The sequence below is a fragment of the Podarcis cretensis genome (assembly GCF_951804945.1).
Source record: "Podarcis cretensis genome assembly, chromosome: 17".
NCBI classification, from domain to species: domain Eukaryota; kingdom Metazoa; phylum Chordata; class Lepidosauria; order Squamata; family Lacertidae; genus Podarcis; species Podarcis cretensis.
This window is the reverse complement of record NC_137187.1, coordinates 4,538,920-4,558,585: the sequence shown is the minus strand read 5'-3', so window position 1 is coordinate 4,558,585 and position 19,666 is coordinate 4,538,920. Positions and strand designations below refer to the sequence as shown.

Genomic DNA, 19,666 nt, shown 5'->3' with positions numbered 1-19,666 from the left:
TGTTGAATGTAATCCATTCTGGAAGACCATTTGATTTCCAAAACGTTTGACAACCGAGGTGCAATTGCTGGTTGGCAAAAGCCACTGAAAAAATGGAGAAACGCGCCACAGAAGCCATTTGACTTCCAAGGCATGTTAAAAAATGGAAGCATTCATTTCTGGGTGGTCGGCGTTCAGGTTCCGAATTGTTCGGCTGCTGAAGCATTCAACAACTGAGGTTCCACTGTAAGCAAGAACTTTGGGGTTTTTTTTGTGCAGGGAGGAAATATTCTTGCGAAGGTCTCAGAAAATACCACACGAATAGGCTAAGAATTCTTATTGGACAACTCCCTTTTCTACAAGAAGGGCTCTTTAGTCATACCTCGAGTTACAACCGCTTCAGGTTGTGTTTTTTGGGGGTTACGGACTGCAGAAACCCGGAAGTACCGGAACGGGTTACTTCCGGGTTTCGGTGGTCAAGCATGCGCAGAAGCGCTAAATCGCTCTTCGCACATGTGCAGAAGCGCCGAATCGCAGCCCGTGCGTGCGTAGACGCGGGTTGCGAACGTGCATCCCGCACAGATCCCGTTCGCAGCCCGAGTGTCGACTGTACTGGAGCTGAACAGGCACTCAATGGGCCTGATGAATTTTATGTTGGTACCTCAGAAATATCAATACGTATAGCATATGACTGGGACCCAGGTGGCGCTGTGGGTTAAAGCCTCAGCGCCTAGGGCTTGCCGATCGAAAGGTCGGCGGTTCGAATCCCTGCGGCGGGGTGCGCTCCCGCTGCTCGGTCCCAGCGCCTGCCAACCTAGCAGTTCGAAAGCACCTCCGGGTGCAAGTAGATAAATAGGGACCGCTTACCAGCGGGAAGGTAAACGGCGTTTCCGTGTGCGGCTCTGGCTCGCCAGATGCAGCTTTGTCACGCTGGCCACGTGACCCGGAAGTGTCTTCGGACAGCGCTGGCCCCTGGCCTCTTAAGTGAGATGGGCGCACAACCATAGAGTCTGTCAAGACTGGCCCGTACGGGCAGGGGTACCTTTACCTTTACCTTTTTACCTCAGAAATATCAATACGTATAGCATATGACTGGTGCACCATCTAATGGAGAGAATGGACACTTGCAGCTAGTGATTTTGCAGCCACATTGATATTAGGCCTCTGAGAGTTGCTTCTCTTCATCCTGTGATCTAATGACAAAAAATTCCACTGATAAACACCTCATTATAAGGCTTTAACTGTGGTATGTGACCCCTCTGGCTCAGTCCTAGATGCCACATCACCACTGAATTATGGGAGAATGTTGCTTTCTGTGAACCACCCTCAGACCTGCTTATATAGGGCAGTATATAATTTCAATTCATCATCATCATCAAAAAGAGAGGCCAATTTGTTGAATCTTATACTTGCGGGTTGGAGATTTGTCATTTCCACACTTTCTGGCAAGCACTGGAGGGGAGCAAGGATCTCCTTGATGGGATCATTTGACTTAAGGATTCTGTTAGGTTCAGGGCCAGCCCAAGGCATTTTGGCGCCTGAGGCAAACTGCAAAATGGTGCTCACCTCCCTACTAGGGAAGAAGGGGGTAAGGTCTACATTGGGAAGACATGGGCAAGAAAGATTTAGGATCTGCTGCCCTTATGGATCAGGATCTGCTGCCCTTATGGATCCTGCCACTTTAGGGGGGTCGCCTGGCCTGGCCTTGTGGGTTAGGATATTCTTCTGCCACAATATCCAGCACATGGACTGCCGGTTTCTGGCCTCAAAGGCAAATGGCTCAATCCAGCCTTGGGTGAATTTTGTTCACACATTCCCCTGAAAGTCATCAAGGGTTGAGTGGGCAAGTGAGGAGAAATCAAGTCATCTACATGCATGTGGGAACTAGCCCTTACTTCACCTCTGTTAAGCCTCTTCACCCCTAAATTTCACCATCAAGCCATGCTTGCCTGACTCCCGTAGTTAACATCACGCACAGGCCTTTTTGTCCTGAGCCCTTGAGCCACTGGGAATATTCAGGCCTAGGCAGAGTATCTCCATAGCACACTCCTGTCCCCCAGGTTTCTGGGGTTTATGGGCCAATGGAATTTACTTCTTTTTCTTCTTTTTGAATATTTTTGTTGATTTTGAGAAGATAGGCAGTCAGCGCACATGCCAGCAACAAATATTGAGCAACAGCAAACTGATGTTAATAATAATAATAATTTATTATTTATACCCTGCACATCTGGCTGAGTTTCCCCAGCCACTCTGGGTGGCTCCCAATCAAGTGTTAAAAACAATACAGCGTTAAATATTAAAAACTTCCCTGAACAGGGCTGCCTTCAGATGTCTTTTAAAGATAGGATAGCTGCTTATTTCCTTCACATCTGAAGGGAGGGCGTTCCACAGGGTGGGCGCCACTACCAAGAAGGCCCTCTGCCTGGTTCCCTGTAACTTGGCTTCTCACAGCGAGGGAACCGCCAGAAGGCCCTCGGTGCTGGACCTCAGTGTCCAGGCTGAACGATGGGGGTGGAGACACTCCTTCAGGTATACTGGGCCGAGGCCGTTTAGGGCTTTAAAGGTCAACACCAACACTTTGAATTGTGCTCAGAAACGTACTTGGAGCTGCTTTGGCTCCTGGCTGGGGCGTCTCCAGAATTACCACTCCAAAAAGAGGCATTCGTTTCTGGATGTGTGAGACCAGTGGATATTTTCTGAGTCGGCAATGAGACGTTTTCTTTATTTGAACAAGCATATACTGCTTTTCAAGTTTGTGAAGATCTACCAAAATGTTTTAACGCAATAAAACCACAATACAAAATACAGCCGCAGCTGAGGTGGCTTCTATCTCCTCCAACGGCCACCAGGGGGCCACTGAAGGACCATTTTTGGTCCTGAGAGGAAGGGAAGGGAGCAAAAAGACAGAAGAGCCTGGGGAGATGTTCAGTATCTCTAGCTCCTGGTTTTCCAGCTGAGATGGCTCCATTGCACACCTGCCACCAGAGGGCCATCTTGGCCTAATGGGAGGAAATATCTAGCTCTTTTAAAAAGGAAATATTGTTTCATCTCTCTTTTGCCCTTTAACGTAAACTGCTTTGTGCATGAGGCTCCCCTGAAAAGCAGGTGCAAGAAGACAGTCTGGCTGCCTTTTGCTGGGGGAGCATTTGATTCTCAGAATGTGCCCCTGCCTTTTGCCCGTACAGTTGTACCTTGGAAGACGAACAGAAGCCCATTCGACTTCCAAAATGTTCGAAAACCAAATCGTTGCTTCTGATTGGCTGAAGGAAGCTCCTACAGCCAATCAGAAGCTGCAGAAGCCCCATCGGACGTTCGGGTTCCAAAAGAATGTTCGCAAACCAGAACAATCTCTTCCGGGTTTGCGATGTTTGGGAACCAAAACGTCCGAGTTCCAGGGCGTCCAGGATCCAAGGTACGACTGTATAAGGAAAGGAACGTCATTACAGTGGTACCTCAGGTTAAGTACTTAATTCGTTCCGGAGGTCCGTACTTTACCTGAAACTGTTCTTAACCTGAAGCACCACTTTAGCTCCTGGGGCCTCCCGCTGCTGCCGTGCCGCCGGAGCACGATTTGTGTTCTATTTTTTTTATTAAGTTTTTTTACAACACAAACACACACACTCATAAGACTAAACAAAATGATAATAATAAACAAGCAGCGAAAAACAAAAACGTAAAAAGAAAAAGAAAAAAACAATGTCAAAGTACAGTGGTACCTCGGGTTAAGTACTTAATTCATTCTGGAGGTCCGTTCTGAACCTGAAACTGTTCTTAACCTGAAGCACCACTTTAGCTAATGGGGCCTCCCGCTGCTGCCGCGCTGCCGGAGCCCGATTTCTGTTCTCATCCTGAAGCAAAGTTCTTAACCTGAAGCACTATTTCTGGGTTAGCGTAGTCTGTAACCTGAAGCGTATGTAACCTGAGGTACCACTGTAATTCCTATGGTGAAAAATCAAATGCCTCACTCGGCTGCCACCTGCCCTCCATGGCTGATTCAAGGGCCTGAACCCCATCTGTCAGGGATCCCACAAGAGAATCAGTGGAGGAGACTCTTGGGTCATGGGATTGAGCTAAAGATTCCTGCATCGCAGGGGGTTGGACTAGATGACCCTGGGGGTCCCTTCCAACTCTTATGATTCTGTTTCTGTCTACACAGTGTATGCCTTGGATTATTGTAATATTCAGGCCCCACCTGTCACGGCAGCCAGTTTCCTAGCATTCTTTATTTGTTAATGTGCAGGAACTTGTCAAAGTGGATAGTTCGCTGCCCTGCTTTGGCTGAGCTTATGGTCTATAATTCATATCTTTTGTCGTCTCAGCAAAAGAGGAGGGCAGTGGAGAGGCGGCTTAATCGGTGAAGAGTATAGGTTAATTTTATTTACACATAGTAAACGAAGAGCGCTAGAAATTACCAAAAAATGGTTTGTAACAATTTTGGTTGTACAGCCCCCTGATCCTCACTGACTACTACTTGAACTCCTCAGTTTCCGATTTTTGAAATCATCTTTCTGGAACTCCTTTCTGCTCCTTTGTATATTTTGTTACTGAGCGGTAATCCCTTTATATCTGATTAGTTACACCGCTGCAATCCTCCTCTTAAGTTCCTAATTTTAGCAAGGCTTGGGAATTAGGTCAGCCAAAGCTACTGGAAAGGCTTCTTAGTGGATCCTGACAGCAAATTATTCTGCTGCATTTCTTGTTTTCAATATGCGCATAGTACAGCTTTGCACATGGATTTCATTTCTTCCATAGCCAGACATAAACACTAGCGTCTTGTCCTCTGTACTGGGGTAAAATATCAGGGAGAAATGAGGCAGTTTAAAGAAAAAAAAGTGTTTGAATATTCATGTACCTAAAGGTTGGGGCAGTGTCTATCCCAACATCTTTTGCAGGAACACAGAGAAGCCATAGAATGTGATCCTGGGTCCAGAATATAACTGAGAATTTCAGCTTTTATTTTTTAAAACAAGAAGAGCTCCCCAGTCATTACTTTTACAGAGATGTGCTTGAATATACATAGTGGACAATGCCTGCCGGAATCCCAGAAATCAAATGGGTTCTCCACCCCCATTATTCAGCCCAGACACTGAGGTCCAGCACTGAGGGCCTTCTGGTGGTTCCCTCATTGTGAGAAGTGAGGTTACAGGGAACCAGGCAGAGGCCTTCTTGGTAGTGGCACCCGCCCTGTGGAACACCCTCCCATCAGATGTCAAGGAAATAAACAACTGCCTGACTTTTAGAAGACATCTGAAGGCAGCCCTGTTTAGGGAAGTTTTTAATGTTTGATGTTTTGTCGTGTTTTTAATATTCTGTTGGGAGCCACCCAGAGTGGCTGGGGAAACCCAGCCAGATGGGTGGGGTATAAATGATAAATTATGATTATTTCCACTGCTTAAAACTTTTCCAGTGGTGGGCAGTACCAGAGGCAAAAAGGAGTGGGTCCAGAGGTTAAAAGCGGCTGTAGAGGAGATGTGGCCAGGGGCAGATCCCAAGTAAAGAGTAAAGAGGACTCTGTTCAGTCCCCAGGCTTGACGTTCCTCATCCCTGGCTTAAAAGGGTGGATTGTCTGTGCTCTGCATTGTCCCCCCCCCCCGCCAGCTAAAGCATAATGAATTTATGCCGGGTAGCACAACCAAATAAACAGTTACTCAAAATGAGAGAAATGCAAGGCTGTTGAATGCACACAGGTCACAGGGCTACCTTGGTACAAAATGCAGATTAAGTGCAGGACACACACCCCTGTTTGTGCTATACAGTGGTACCTCATGTTATGTTACCTTCGGATAATGTAGCTTTTGGGTTTTACCATGTGTGCATGCGCAGAAGTGTTCTATTGTGCCGTACACAGAAGCGGCGCCTCGACTTGAAGACTTTTCAGGGTACGTACGGACCCCCGGAACGAATTAAGTTCGTATCCGGAGGGTCCACTGTATACTCATTGGAAAGGAAAAAGCAAAATTGAATTTTTGGCCTGCCTGGAGTTTGTTGGATCTCGACCACTCCTCAGGAAGTACAAGTCCCACCTATTGTAAAGGTGGGGCTAACACAATCACAGGTTTATTTAAGCTTTAAAGATGCTGAACGGAACGGAACATTGTGCTCTGTTGAACATGGCATCTGTAATAATGCCAGACGGAACAATCCCCCCTCTCCCTCTCTTCCCATGTGCTGCTCTGGGGTCCTCCTGAACCACCACGCCTCAAGCCAATTTGGGCAGGGGTGTGTGGAGGACAAAGGGGACACAGCCTCACTGTACAAGCGGAAGTCCTTGCATAGAGTTTGCGCTGACTGACAGGGCTTGTTTGGTGAGTCCCCTCCTGCTTCCCCTTTCGGTAGTGGCGCCCACCCTGTGGAACACCCTCCCTTCAGATGTGAAGGAAATAAGCAGCTATCCTATCTTTAAAAGACATCTGACGGCAGCCCTGTTCAGGGAAGTTTTTAATATTTAATGCTGTATTGTTTTTAACACTTGATTGGGAGTCGCCCAGAGTGGCTGGGGAAACTCAGCCAGATGGGCGGGGTATAAATAATAAATTATTATTATTATTATTATTATTATTATTATTATTATTATTATTATTCCTTCGCAGGTTATCGCCCAGCACCAAAACTTGCTGCTTGCTCGAGCCAACAACACCGTCAACTACACTTTGCTGAGCAACGACAACGCGTTTCTGAGCTACCACCCCTATCACTTCACGCAGAGGACCCTGACGGCGCGCTTTCAGATGAACAACACCAAACCGCCGCATGTCCAGATGGTGCGGAAGCCAGTGCTCACGGTGATGGGCTTTCTGGCTCTCCTAGGTACAGCAAACCACTCGTCCCGTTTCCTGTTTGCAAGAGGAAAAGCAGGAGAGGCCTTTGTGGCGGCGGCGGCGGCGATACACTCTCCCATCGCTGGGGTCACCGCAGCTTACCTGGGCTTGGCTGGGACAGAGTGGCGGCGAGGCCAGGATTGCATAAGATGCATATCAGTGCAACTGCACAGCCCTGACCATGGCCCCACCCTGCCCCACACCGGTGTTGAGAAGGCCGCTCTCCCACCACAGGAGCCACCGCTGCTCCAAAAGTCATTTTTACAAAAGAGGATACATGTGCGTGTTACTGGCCTCCCAATATTAACCAAACTGGGGCACAAACCTGTTACCCTACTTCCCAATGACATTTGGTGAATTTTTTCATAGAGGAGCAGTTAGAGCCAGAGGCGCCATCTTGCAAGGTCAATTGGGGGGCGTGTGAGCATCGTGCCTCCTTCCCTAAGTTTGGCAGAAGGAGGAGGAGGAGGAGGAGTTTGGATTTGATATCCCGCTTTATCACTACCCTAAGGAGTCTCAAAGCAGCTAACAATCTCAACAAACACTCTGTGAGGTGAGTGAGGCTGAGAGACTTCAGAGAAGTGTGACTGGCCCAAGGTCACCCAGCAGCTGCAGGTGGAGGAGCGGGGAATCGAACCCAGTTCACCAGATTACGAGTCTACCACTCTTAACCACTGCACCACACTGGCACAGTGGCTCTCCCAGCTCTCCCAGAAGCTTCCCAAGCTTTGGGAAGGAGGCACTAGCCGCCTTCTTTTTTTTAAAAAAAATATTTTTTTATTAAGTTTTACAGTTTAAAATTCTCATAATCTACATAAGTAATAGAGAAAGAAATGCCAAAAAGAGAAACCCCTTCTCCCCCCACCCCCGGACTTCCCTCAACTTCCCCTTTCTGGTTCTTTATACATTTAATACTTCTGCTTACACTGTTTTATCTTAATTTTTATCACCATCTGTCTAAATATCATTATTATCATTTTGTATCTCTCCGCTATAAATTCTTCTTATAATTAATTATTTTCAAAGACATTATTCCTTGTCTTTTACCTTCATTTTCGTGGTTGTAAGTGTTTACTCAAGCCCTGCTAGTGAGTCTATTTCTTTACAATATTTCTGTAGGTACAACAAATATAATTCCCAGTCTTTTTAAAAGTCTCTATTGTATTTATCTCTTAATCTTCCTGTAAGCATCGCCATTTCTGCGTAATCCATCATGATGAAGGAGGCGCCAGACTTCAATACTTTAATACACTAATTTTCCAGGAACATTTAGGCGACTAGTCTAGTCCCCCTAGTCCACTGACCACACACCACCGCCTACTTCCCAAGGGACTATCGCCTCTCATTTAGACCTGCCATTTGCACGGCTCCGCAGAGGCGTCCAGTTAGCCCCTGTGAGAAAAAGATGCTGTACAAGGTGGGACCTGGGCCTGATCCAGCAGCAAAATGGCAGCTTGGGGAGAGGCGAGACAGCGGGTGGGTGGCTACGAAAGTGGGTCTGCTTTTGAGGAGCACAGTGGGGTGCAATAAAACAAGGCCAAGTTCAAAGTAAGATTCAAGTTTCTCTTCCTCTTGCGTAGGAGAGGAGCAAGTCTCTGCCAAGATATCCAGCCAGGAATTGGAAGACTGTGACACTCTTGGAGTCCTAGCCAGTGTGCACAGACCTCGAGAGCAGCCACCAGACAGCTGGCAGGCCTCCGTATTGATTTATGCCAGCAAAGACAATGAGACATCTTCCAACATCAGTTCCGTGACTCTAAACATAACCAATTACCCCAAACACAAAGGTATAGTTGTCACTGTGGTTGTTTTCCTGATGCGTCATTACACGAAGGCAAGTGATTCTATAATAATAATAATTTATAATAATAATTTATTATTTGTACCCCGCCCATCTGGCTGGGCCTCCCCAGCCACTCTGGGCGGCTTCCATAGAAACCAAAAATACAGTAAAATATCACACGTTAAAAACTTCCCTGAACAGGGCTGCCTTAAGATGTCTTCTGAATGTCAGGTAGTTGTTTATCGCTTTGACATCTGCTGGAAGGGCGTTCCACAGGGCGGGCGCCACTACCGAGACGGCCCTCTGCCTGGTTCCCTGTAACTTGGCCTCTCGCAGTGAGGGAACCGCTAGAAGGCCCTTGGCGCTGGACCTCAGCGTCCGGGCAGAACGATGGGGGAGGAGACACTCCTTCAGGTATACTGGACCGAGGCTGTTTAGGGCTTTAAAGGTCAGCACCAACACGTACTGGGAGCCAATGTAGGTCTTTCAAGACCGGTGTTATGTGGTCTCGGCGGCCGCCCCCAGTCACCAGTCTAGCTGCCACATTCTGGATTAGTTGTAGTTTCCGAGTCACCTTCAAAGGTAGCCCCACGTAGAGCGCATTGCAGTAGTCCAAGCGGGAGATAACCAGAGCATGCACCACTCTGGCGAGACAGTCTGCGGGCAGGTAGGGTCTCAGCCTACGTACCAGATTCTATACAGTGGTACCTCGGGTTACATATGCTTCAGGTAACAGATGCTTCAGGTTACAGACTCCGCTAACCCAGAAATAGTACCTCGGGGTAAGAACTTTGCTTCAGGATGAGAACAGAAATCGCGTGGCGGCAGCAGGAGGCCCCATTAGCTAAAGTGGTGCTTCAGGTTAAGAACAGTTTCAGGTTAAGAACAGACCTCCGGAACGAATTAAGTACTTAACCCGAGGTACCGCTGTATTTACTGCAGCTATTGAGTGGCTCACCTTATTTTAAAAGGACAGCTGGCTTGGAATAGCCATTTCATGCAGCCTAAACCATTGTGCCATGGTGGCATGACACAATCATATATTTCGATAGTAGCTTTCTTCGGTTCCTCTCACGTAAATCAGGCTTTTTTCTGGTTTGCAGCTTCTAAAAAGCTTGCGATTGGATCCAGCTTCTTCTGGTCCTTACTTGGACTTCTTACAAGGCTATGGTGAATAAGAACACCATATCTGAAAGCCTCGGTCTCTGGCCTGATGTTCAACTAACAATCAGAGTTTTCATGTTACGCTCCCTTTGTCTTCCCAAAGGACTTGTGTACATCACTTACTACTTGGATAACTACCTGACCAACCCCTATTTGCAGTGGAGGAAACTGGGAGCTCCAGATTTTCCTTCCCCGAAGCAACTGGAGCAGATAAGAGCTGCTGAGGTACGATGTATTTGTTGTACATGCAATCCTCACTGAGTTCAAAAGGGCTTGGTCCTGAGTTAAGTGTGGGCAGAACTGCAGCCATTCCTCCCTATCCCTCTATGTGTTTACTTGAAAGTAAGTCCTGCTGTTTCCAGTGAGGTATTCTCTCAGGTAAGTGGATAGGATCCCTCCCTTAGGAGGTATAGCTCATCATAAGCGTAAGGGTTTTTTTTGGGGGGGGGTGTCGAGAGGTAAAGCAGGCTTTCCTTCCTGCAGAGGTCAAATCTGCTCAGGATCCCTCCAGACTTCTTTTTTATTGCACTTTTATGACTATTTGTGCTCATGGTGCTATTGAGGTGTGCCCACATGACCATGATTTCAATACTGTTTGTGCCTGGAAAATATTTGGGGCAGCCACACCGCTTCATCTCTAACCAGTGCATATCCCATAATATCCTGCTGTAATCCCATAAATTTTCATACCACAAATGCTTTGGGGTTGCTTTGTCCCACTTTTTGTGACTCTCTGAACAGCAATCATGTGGTAACGTCGGGGAAGCATTGCATAGGAAATAATGAAGCAGAATAAACCCCCCACCAGTGCACTATTTTTTGTGTCAGTAGCAGGGCTGCAGGATACACTCACAATAATGCAGGACCCACAATAATTCTCCTTTCCATAGGCTGAACCTTCAGCAAGAAATTCCTGGCCATCTTCTCCCTCACAAACTTCAACTACGTTCTCTTGGGTGGTATTTTTCTGGTTCCCTTACCTCAGACAGTTTGCGCTCCAGCCTTGCTGATCACAAAGGCTGCCCTGCCAGATCAGACTGAGGCCCACCAGATTCAGCATTCTGTTTCCCACAGCAGCCAGCTAGATGCCTCTCTGAGCTCACAAGCAGCATACGCCAGTGGCAGCTATTCTTCTGTTGTTGGTCCCCCCAGCATTGGGCATTCGAAGGTACACTGCCCCTGTAAAAGGAAGTTCCATTTAGCTATTTAGTTGTTTCTGTCCTGGGGGACGCAGGTGGTGTTGTGGGTTGAACCACAGAGCCTAGGGCTTGCTGATCAGAAGGTCAGCGGTTCGAATCCCTGTGACGGGGTGAGCTCCCGTTGCTCTGTTCCTGCTCCTGCCAACCTAGCAGTTCGAAAGCACCTCAAAGTGCAAGTAGATAAATAGGTACCACTCCAGTGGGAAGGTAAACTGCGTTTCCGTGCGCTGCTCTGGTTCGCCAGAAGCGGCTTAGTCCTGCTGGCCACATGACCCGGAAGCTGTACGCTGGCTCCCTTGGCCAATAAAGCGAGATGAGCACCGCAACCCCAGAGTCGGTCACGACTGGACCTAATGGTCAGGGGTCCCTTTACCCTTTACCTTTTACTGTTTCTGTCCTAACTCTGCTGCCATTCAGCTACATTGAGTGACCTTCAATTCTAGCAACATGGGACAGCGACAAAAACATTCCGCAACATCCATTATTTTGTAAGCTTCTACAAATGGCATTCAACACAGAGGATCTTGCTTCTGAGTAATCACATTCAGGATCGCACTTAGTAATCTTTGTTCTCTAAGCTAAAAAGCACAAAACATTTTATTTATTATTATTGCTATGTATCTACCCCACCTTTTCTCCAAGGGCCTCAAGGTGGCAACATGGTTCTTGCCCTCCCCATTTTATCATCACAACAACCCTGTGAGGTAGGCTAGGCTGAGAGACAGACCGGCCCCGTAGCTAAGTGAGGATTTGAACCCTGAGGTCCTAGTCCAGCACTCTATCCACTGCGCCACATTGCCTCTTGCTTTTGCTTTTTTTCTTGGGAGGTAAAGATAAAGGGACCCCTGACCATTAGGTCCAGTCGCGGACGACTCTGGGGTTGTGGCGCTCATCTTGCTTTACTGGCTGAGGGAGCTGGCATATAGCTTCCGGGTCACGTGGCCAACATGACTAAGCCGCTTCTGGCGAACCAGAGCAGCGCATGGAAACGCCATTTACCTTCCTGCCAGAGCAGTACCTATTTATCTACTTGCACTTTGACATGCTTTCGAACTGCTAGGTTGGCAGGAGCAGGGACCGAGCAATGGGAGCTCACCCCGTCGCGGGGATTCGAAACGCCAACCTTATGATCAGCAAGCCCTAGGCTCTGCGCTCAAAACCCATTGATCAGAGGCTCATTCATTTCACTGAACACCAGCGCAAGCTTTCATTTATCATGTACAAGTGTTCGTGTATAAGAACATACACTTGTTTATTTGTATAGCTCAGCTACTGTATGTTTGTTGAACCTTACATATGGATAACTGTCATGTTAGTTGCTCTTTTAGATACTATGCCCCGCTAGTTCTCTTCAAAAATATATTGGGCCCTCTACCGCCCCAGCTGCTAATCCACCCCCTCCTTTTAATTTACAAGGTTTATGCCAGAGCCAGCCCCAAATGTTTTATTGCCTGAAGCAGAGGCCCTTCCATTGCCACCTGATCATGGTTGCTCAAGTTTATTTTGCCACCTGAGGCAAATAAAATTCCACAAGTGCCCTTCCCTCCTTTCTAAAAATAAGGTAAAGGGACCCCTGACCATTAGGTCCAGTCGTGACCGACTCTGGGGTTGCGGTGCTCATCTCGCTTTATTGGCTGAGGGAGCCGGCGTACAGCTTCCGGGTCATGCGGCCAGCATGACTAAGCAGCTTCTGGCGAACCAGAACAGCACTCGGAAATGCCGGTTACCTTCCTACCGGAGTGGTACCTATTTATCTACTTGCACTTTGTGCTTTCGAACTGCTAGGTTGGCAGGAGCAGGGACCGAGCAACGGGAACTCACCCCGTCGCGGGCTTTCAAACCGCCGACCTTCTGATCGGAAAATCTAGGCTCTGTGGTTTAACCCACAGCGCCACCTGCATCCCTCCTTTTTAAAAATACTGTGATAATAAATTAAATAACCATTTGTTGCCGTTTCATGACACCCAAAATCAGCTGTCTTGAGGCAGCCATCTCACTTTGGCTAATGTTTTTTACCCTCACTGAATTTCTGCACAGTGCAGAATGGTTTAAGAGGGTGAGAACCTTGGCAGCAGTTCTTGTCTGCTATATAGCAGGAATGGACCACACCACCATCAAGAATCCTCCTCTGGTAAAATATAACAGTATATATTTCGGCTAAATATAGTGTGATCACAGGGCTCCTCTGCACTACACATTTTAACCACCATAATATCCATTCCCTCTCCTCAGGGAACCCTGGGAGGCATAGTTTTTGTGGAGTGGGAGAAGCAGGAATTGGAAGACTGTGACACTCTTGGAGTCCTAGCCAGTGTGCACAGACCTCGAGAGCAGCCACCAGACAGCTGGCAGGCCTCCGTATTGATTTATGCCAGCAAAGACAATGAGACATCTTCCAACATCAGTTCCGTGACTCTAAACATAACCAATTACCCCAAACACAAAGGTATAGTTGTCACTGTGGTTGTTTTCCTGATGCGTCATTACACGAAGGCAAGTGATTCTATAATAATAATAATTTATAATAATAATTTATTATTTGTACCCCGCCCATCTGGCTGGGCCTCCCCAGCCACTCTGGGCGGCTTCCATAGAAACCAAAAATACAGTAAAATATCACACGTTAAAAACTTCCCTGAACAGGGCTGCCTTAAGATGTCTTCTGAATGTCAGGTAGTTGTTTATCGCTTTGACATCTGCTGGAAGGGCGTTCCACAGGGCGGGCGCCACTACCGAGACGGCCCTCTGCCTGGTTCCCTGTAACTTGGCCTCTCGCAGTGAGGGAACCGCTAGAAGGCCCTTGGCGCTGGACCTCAGCGTCCGGGCAGAACGATGGGGGAGGAGACACTCCTTCAGGTATACTGGACCGAGGCTGTTTAGGGCTTTAAAGGTCAGCACCAACACGTACTGGGAGCCAATGTAGGTCTTTCAAGACCGGTGTTATGTGGTCTCGGCGGCCGCCCCCAGTCACCAGTCTAGCTGCCACATTCTGGATTAGTTGTAGTTTCCGAGTCACCTTCAAAGGTAGCCCCACGTAGAGCGCATTGCAGTAGTCCAAGCGGGAGATAACCAGAGCATGCACCACTCTGGCGAGACAGTCTGCGGGCAGGTAGGGTCTCAGCCTACGTACCAGATTCTATACAGTGGTACCTCGGGTTACATATGCTTCAGGTAACAGATGCTTCAGGTTACAGACTCCGCTAACCCAGAAATAGTACCTCGGGGTAAGAACTTTGCTTCAGGATGAGAACAGAAATCGCGTGGCGGCAGCAGGAGGCCCCATTAGCTAAAGTGGTGCTTCAGGTTAAGAACAGTTTCAGGTTAAGAACAGACCTCCGGAACGAATTAAGTACTTAACCCGAGGTACCGCTGTATTTACTGCAGCTATTGAGTGGCTCACCTTATTTTAAAAGGACAGCTGGCTTGGAATAGCCATTTCATGCAGCCTAAACCATTGTGCCATGGTGGCATGACACAATCATATATTTCGATAGTAGCTTTCTTCGGTTCCTCTCACGTAAATCAGGCTTTTTTCTGGTTTGCAGCTTCTAAAAAGCTTGCGATTGGATCCAGCTTCTTCTGGTCCTTACTTGGACTTCTTACAAGGCTATGGTGAATAAGAACACCATATCTGAAAGCCTCGGTCTCTGGCCTGATGTTCAACTAACAATCAGAGTTTTCATGTTACGCTCCCTTTGTCTTCCCAAAGGACTTGTGTACATCACTTACTACTTGGATAACTACCTGACCAACCCCTATTTGCAGTGGAGGAAACTGGGAGCTCCAGATTTTCCTTCCCCGAAGCAACTGGAGCAGATAAGAGCTGCTGAGGTACGATGTATTTGTTGTACATGCAATCCTCACTGAGTTCAAAAGGGCTTGGTCCTGAGTTAAGTGTGGGCAGAACTGCAGCCATTCCTCCCTATCCCTCTATGTGTTTACTTGAAAGTAAGTCCTGCTGTTTCCAGTGAGGTATTCTCTCAGGTAAGTGGATAGGATCCCTCCCTTAGGAGGTATAGCTCATCATAAGCGTAAGGGTTTTTTTTTGGGGGGGGTGTCGAGAGGTAAAGCAGGCTTTCCTTCCTGCAGAGGTCAAATCTGCTCAGGATCCCTCCAGACTTCTTTTTTATTGCACTTTTATGACTATTTGTGCTCATGGTGCTATTGAGGTGTGCCCACATGACCATGATTTCAATACTGTTTGTGCCTGGAAAATATTTGGGGCAGCCACACCGCTTCATCTCTAACCAGTGCATATCCCATAATATCCTGCTGTAATCCCATAAATTTTCATACCACAAATGCTTTGGGGTTGCTTTGTCCCACTTTTTGTGACTCTCTGAACAGCAATCATGTGGTAACGTCGGGGAAGCATTGCATAGGAAATAATGAAGCAGAATAAACCCCCCACCAGTGCACTATTTTTTGTGTCAGTAGCAGGGCTGCAGGATACACTCACAATAATGCAGGACCCACAATAATTCTCCTTTCCATAGGCTGAACCTTCAGCAAGAAATTCCTGGCCATCTTCTCCCTCACAAACTTCAACTACGTTCTCTTGGGTGGTATTTTTCTGGTTCCCTTACCTCAGACAGTTTGCGCTCCAGCCTTGCTGATCACAAAGGCTGCCCTGCCAGATCAGACTGAGGCCCACCAGATTCAGCATTCTGTTTCCCACAGCAGCCAGCTAGATGCCTCTCTGAGCTCACAAGCAGCATACGCCAGTGGCAGCTATTCTTCTGTTGTTGGTCCCCCCAGCATTGGGCATTCGAAGGTACACTGCCCCTGTAAAAGGAAGTTCCATTTAGCTATTTAGTTGTTTCTGTCCTGGGGGACGCAGGTGGTGTTGTGGGTTGAACCACAGAGCCTAGGGCTTGCTGATCAGAAGGTCAGCGGTTCGAATCCCTGTGACGGGGTGAGCTCCCGTTGCTCTGTTCCTGCTCCTGCCAACCTAGCAGTTCGAAAGCACCTCAAAGTGCAAGTAGATAAATAGGTACCACTCCAGTGGGAAGGTAAACTGCGTTTCCGTGCGCTGCTCTGGTTCGCCAGAAGCGGCTTAGTCCTGCTGGCCACATGACCCGGAAGCTGTACGCTGGCTCCCTTGGCCAATAAAGCGAGATGAGCACCGCAACCCCAGAGTCGGTCACGACTGGACCTAATGGTCAGGGGTCCCTTTACCCTTTACCTTTTACTGTTTCTGTCCTAACTCTGCTGCCATTCAGCTACATTGAGTGACCTTCAATTCTAGCAACATGGGACAGCGACAAAAACATTCCGCAACATCCATTATTTTGTAAGCTTCTACAAATGGCATTCAACACAGAGGATCTTGCTTCTGAGTAATCACATTCAGGATCGCACTTAGTAATCTTTGTTCTCTAAGCTAAAAAGCACAAAACATTTTATTTATTATTATTGCTATGTATCTACCCCACCTTTTCTCCAAGGGCCTCAAGGTGGCAACATGGTTCTTGCCCTCCCCATTTTATCATCACAACAACCCTGTGAGGTAGGCTAGGCTGAGAGACAGACCGGCCCCGTAGCTAAGTGAGGATTTGAACCCTGAGGTCCTAGTCCAGCACTCTATCCACTGCGCCACATTGCCTCTTGCTTTTGCTTTTTTTCTTGGGAGGTAAAGATAAAGGGACCCCTGACCATTAGGTCCAGTCGCGGACGACTCTGGGGTTGTGGCGCTCATCTTGCTTTACTGGCTGAGGGAGCTGGCATATAGCTTCCGGGTCACGTGGCCAACATGACTAAGCCGCTTCTGGCGAACCAGAGCAGCGCATGGAAACGCCATTTACCTTCCTGCCAGAGCAGTACCTATTTATCTACTTGCACTTTGACATGCTTTCGAACTGCTAGGTTGGCAGGAGCAGGGACCGAGCAATGGGAGCTCACCCCGTCGCGGGGATTCGAAACGCCAACCTTATGATCAGCAAGCCCTAGGCTCTGCGCTCAAAACCCATTGATCAGAGGCTCATTCATTTCACTGAACACCAGCGCAAGCTTTCATTTATCATGTACAAGTGTTCGTGTATAAGAACATACACTTGTTTATTTGTATAGCTCAGCTACTGTATGTTTGTTGAACCTTACATATGGATAACTGTCATGTTAGTTGCTCTTTTAGATACTATGCCCCGCTAGTTCTCTTCAAAAATATATTGGGCCCTCTACCGCCCCAGCTGCTAATCCACCCCCTCCTTTTAATTTACAAGGTTTATGCCAGAGCCAGCCCCAAATGTTTTATTGCCTGAAGCAGAGGCCCTTCCATTGCCACCTGATCATGGTTGCTCAAGTTTATTTTGCCACCTGAGGCAAATAAAATTCCACAAGTGCCCTTCCCTCCTTTCTAAAAATAAGGTAAAGGGACCCCTGACCATTAGGTCCAGTCGTGACCGACTCTGGGGTTGCGGTGCTCATCTCGCTTTATTGGCTGAGGGAGCCGGCGTACAGCTTCCGGGTCATGCGGCCAGCATGACTAAGCAGCTTCTGGCGAACCAGAACAGCACTCGGAAATGCCGGTTACCTTCCTACCGGAGTGGTACCTATTTATCTACTTGCACTTTGTGCTTTCGAACTGCTAGGTTGGCAGGAGCAGGGACCGAGCAACGGGAACTCACCCCGTCGCGGGCTTTCAAACCGCCGACCTTCTGATCGGAAAATCTAGGCTCTGTGGTTTAACCCACAGCGCCACCTGCATCCCTCCTTTTTAAAAATACTGTGATAATAAATTAAATAACCATTTGTTGCCGTTTCATGACACCCAAAATCAGCTGTCTTGAGGCAGCCATCTCACTTTGGCTAATGTTTTTTACCCTCACTGAATTTCTGCACAGTGCAGAATGGTTTAAGAGGGTGAGAACCTTGGCAGCAGTTCTTGTCTGCTATATAGCAGGAATGGACCACACCACCATCAAGAATCCTCCTCTGGTAAAATATAACAGTATATATTTCGGCTAAATATAGTGTGATCACAGGGCTCCTCTGCACTACACATTTTAACCACCATAATATCCATTCCCTCTCCTCAGGGAACCCTGGGAGGCATAGTTTTTGTGGAGTGGGAGAAGCACAAGCTTGGGAGAGTCAGCACTCTCACCAAACTACAATTCTCAGAGTGCTTGGGGAGAAAGCCTCAGTCATTAAACTGGTATAGCACTGATACAGTGGTGCCTCGCAAGGCGAAATTAATCCGTTCCGCGAGTCTCTTCGTCTTACGGTTTTTTCGTCTTGCGAAGCACCCCTATTAGTGGCTTAGCGGATTAGAAAAAGGGGGGGGAGGGAAAAAACTCGCAAGACTCGCAAGACGTTTTCGTCTTGCGAAGCAAGCCCATAGGGAAATTCGTCTTGCGAAGCGCCTCAAAAAACGGAAAACCCTTTCGTCTAGTGAGTTTTTCGTCTTGCGAGGCATTCGTCTTGCGGGGCACCACTGTATACGTTTGTAGTGCAGTTAGGGCCTCAGAAGCATCCCAAAAATGAAGGAGATGCCCCTTCCCCACCTTCTACCCCCTACTTACCTACCACTCGTGCCTCTGGTTTCCCCTTCCTTGTGAGTACCTCAGAAGTGAGGAGTTGGTAAAAATTTATTCCGTCCCTTTTATGCTGTCCAGATGTTCGCTTCCTGCTGGATCATCTTTTCTGTAGAGCTGACTCCACAGTACGCTGTCAGTGCTACATAAATATTTGTTGTAAGGCTATCCAAATGAGCAAGGGCCACCACTTTTGCGTTACTTTTGATCTTTAAGCCGGTTCTCCTTCGTAAGCACATACCTGCGCACTGGGGGATCCCTGCCCCACTGATCCCCCTCAAGGAAATCTGAACCCTGCCCTGTGGATATTGTTTTTATTAAAAGAATGATGCGGTTGGGGGGTTTTGGGGTTGTGTTTTGGCTAAAGGAAGAACTGCAAGTTACCTCATTGCACACATGTTCTCTAATGTAGGGTCAGGAAGAATTGCAGTGAGGCAGAAACATGGTGGTTTTTTCACTTCTGCGCCTGCCAATTTTCCACTGTAAATCACAGCAGAAATCCACAGTGGGGATTTTTCACCACGCCTCTCCAGCTTACTTTGGTCTTGGATAATTTGAAATTGTCAGTAAGCTACACCATACATTTAGAGCATGCTGATGCCACCTTAACAGTCATGGCTCATCACCCCTCCACCCAAATAATCCTGGGAAACATAGTGTCCCCTCACAGAGCTACAGCTTGCAGAACTTTGGCATTCTACAGTTCCCAGAATTCTTTTTGGAGGCGGGAAGGCATGATGGTATAAATGTACTTTATATGTATGGCACAATTGGCGTTTCCAGGTGGAAATCTGAAAGCATGGGAAAAGTACAAAGAGAAAACGTGTTTTGAAAGGCGGCTGAATGAACAGTCTTAACATCCTGCTTCCCACATGGGCCAGAGAGATACCTCCAATAATCCCAAGAGCATTCAAGTAAAATATGCTAACCCCAGATCTCTCCTTCAAAACAACCCACTTCAGGTTTTGCGTTCTAACATGATGAGCTGTGGTTGTGCTCCATCCTATGCACACATTCCCCACACGAAGGGGGAAAAGGTTCCAAAGAAGCACTTTTTGTTCAAAAGCTCTGTTGCACTTTTTCTGATCTTCTTTCAGAATGCTCCGAATGGCTAACTTGGGCACTGCTGGATGATCTCCCATTCAAGCTGAGACTTGCTTACCTGTGCAAGTGGATCATGTGCCCTCT

General features: G+C 47.6%; 2 protein-coding genes across 2 annotated transcripts in view; one reads left to right on the top strand and one right to left on the bottom strand.

The window, feature by feature from the left end:
- Positions 1-10,751, bottom strand: part of SLC26A1 (solute carrier family 26 member 1) — a 45,706-nt gene extending 34,955 nt beyond the window's left edge. The window contains exon 1 of the mRNA XM_079959403.1: positions 10,725-10,751. The gene's annotated coding sequence lies outside the window, so the exon portion shown is untranslated. The remainder of the gene's footprint in view (positions 1-10,724) is intronic.
- Positions 1-19,666, top strand: part of IDUA (alpha-L-iduronidase) — a 67,322-nt gene that overhangs the window by 43,022 nt on the left and 4,634 nt on the right. Inside the window, exons 8-12 of the mRNA XM_079959347.1 lie at positions 6,570-6,786; positions 8,378-8,584; positions 9,848-9,969; positions 13,176-13,389; positions 14,653-14,774. Of these exons, the coding sequence (XP_079815473.1) occupies positions 6,570-6,786; positions 8,378-8,584; positions 9,848-9,969; positions 13,176-13,389; positions 14,653-14,774 (882 nt within the window). The remainder of the gene's footprint in view (positions 1-6,569; positions 6,787-8,377; positions 8,585-9,847; positions 9,970-13,175; positions 13,390-14,652; positions 14,775-19,666) is intronic.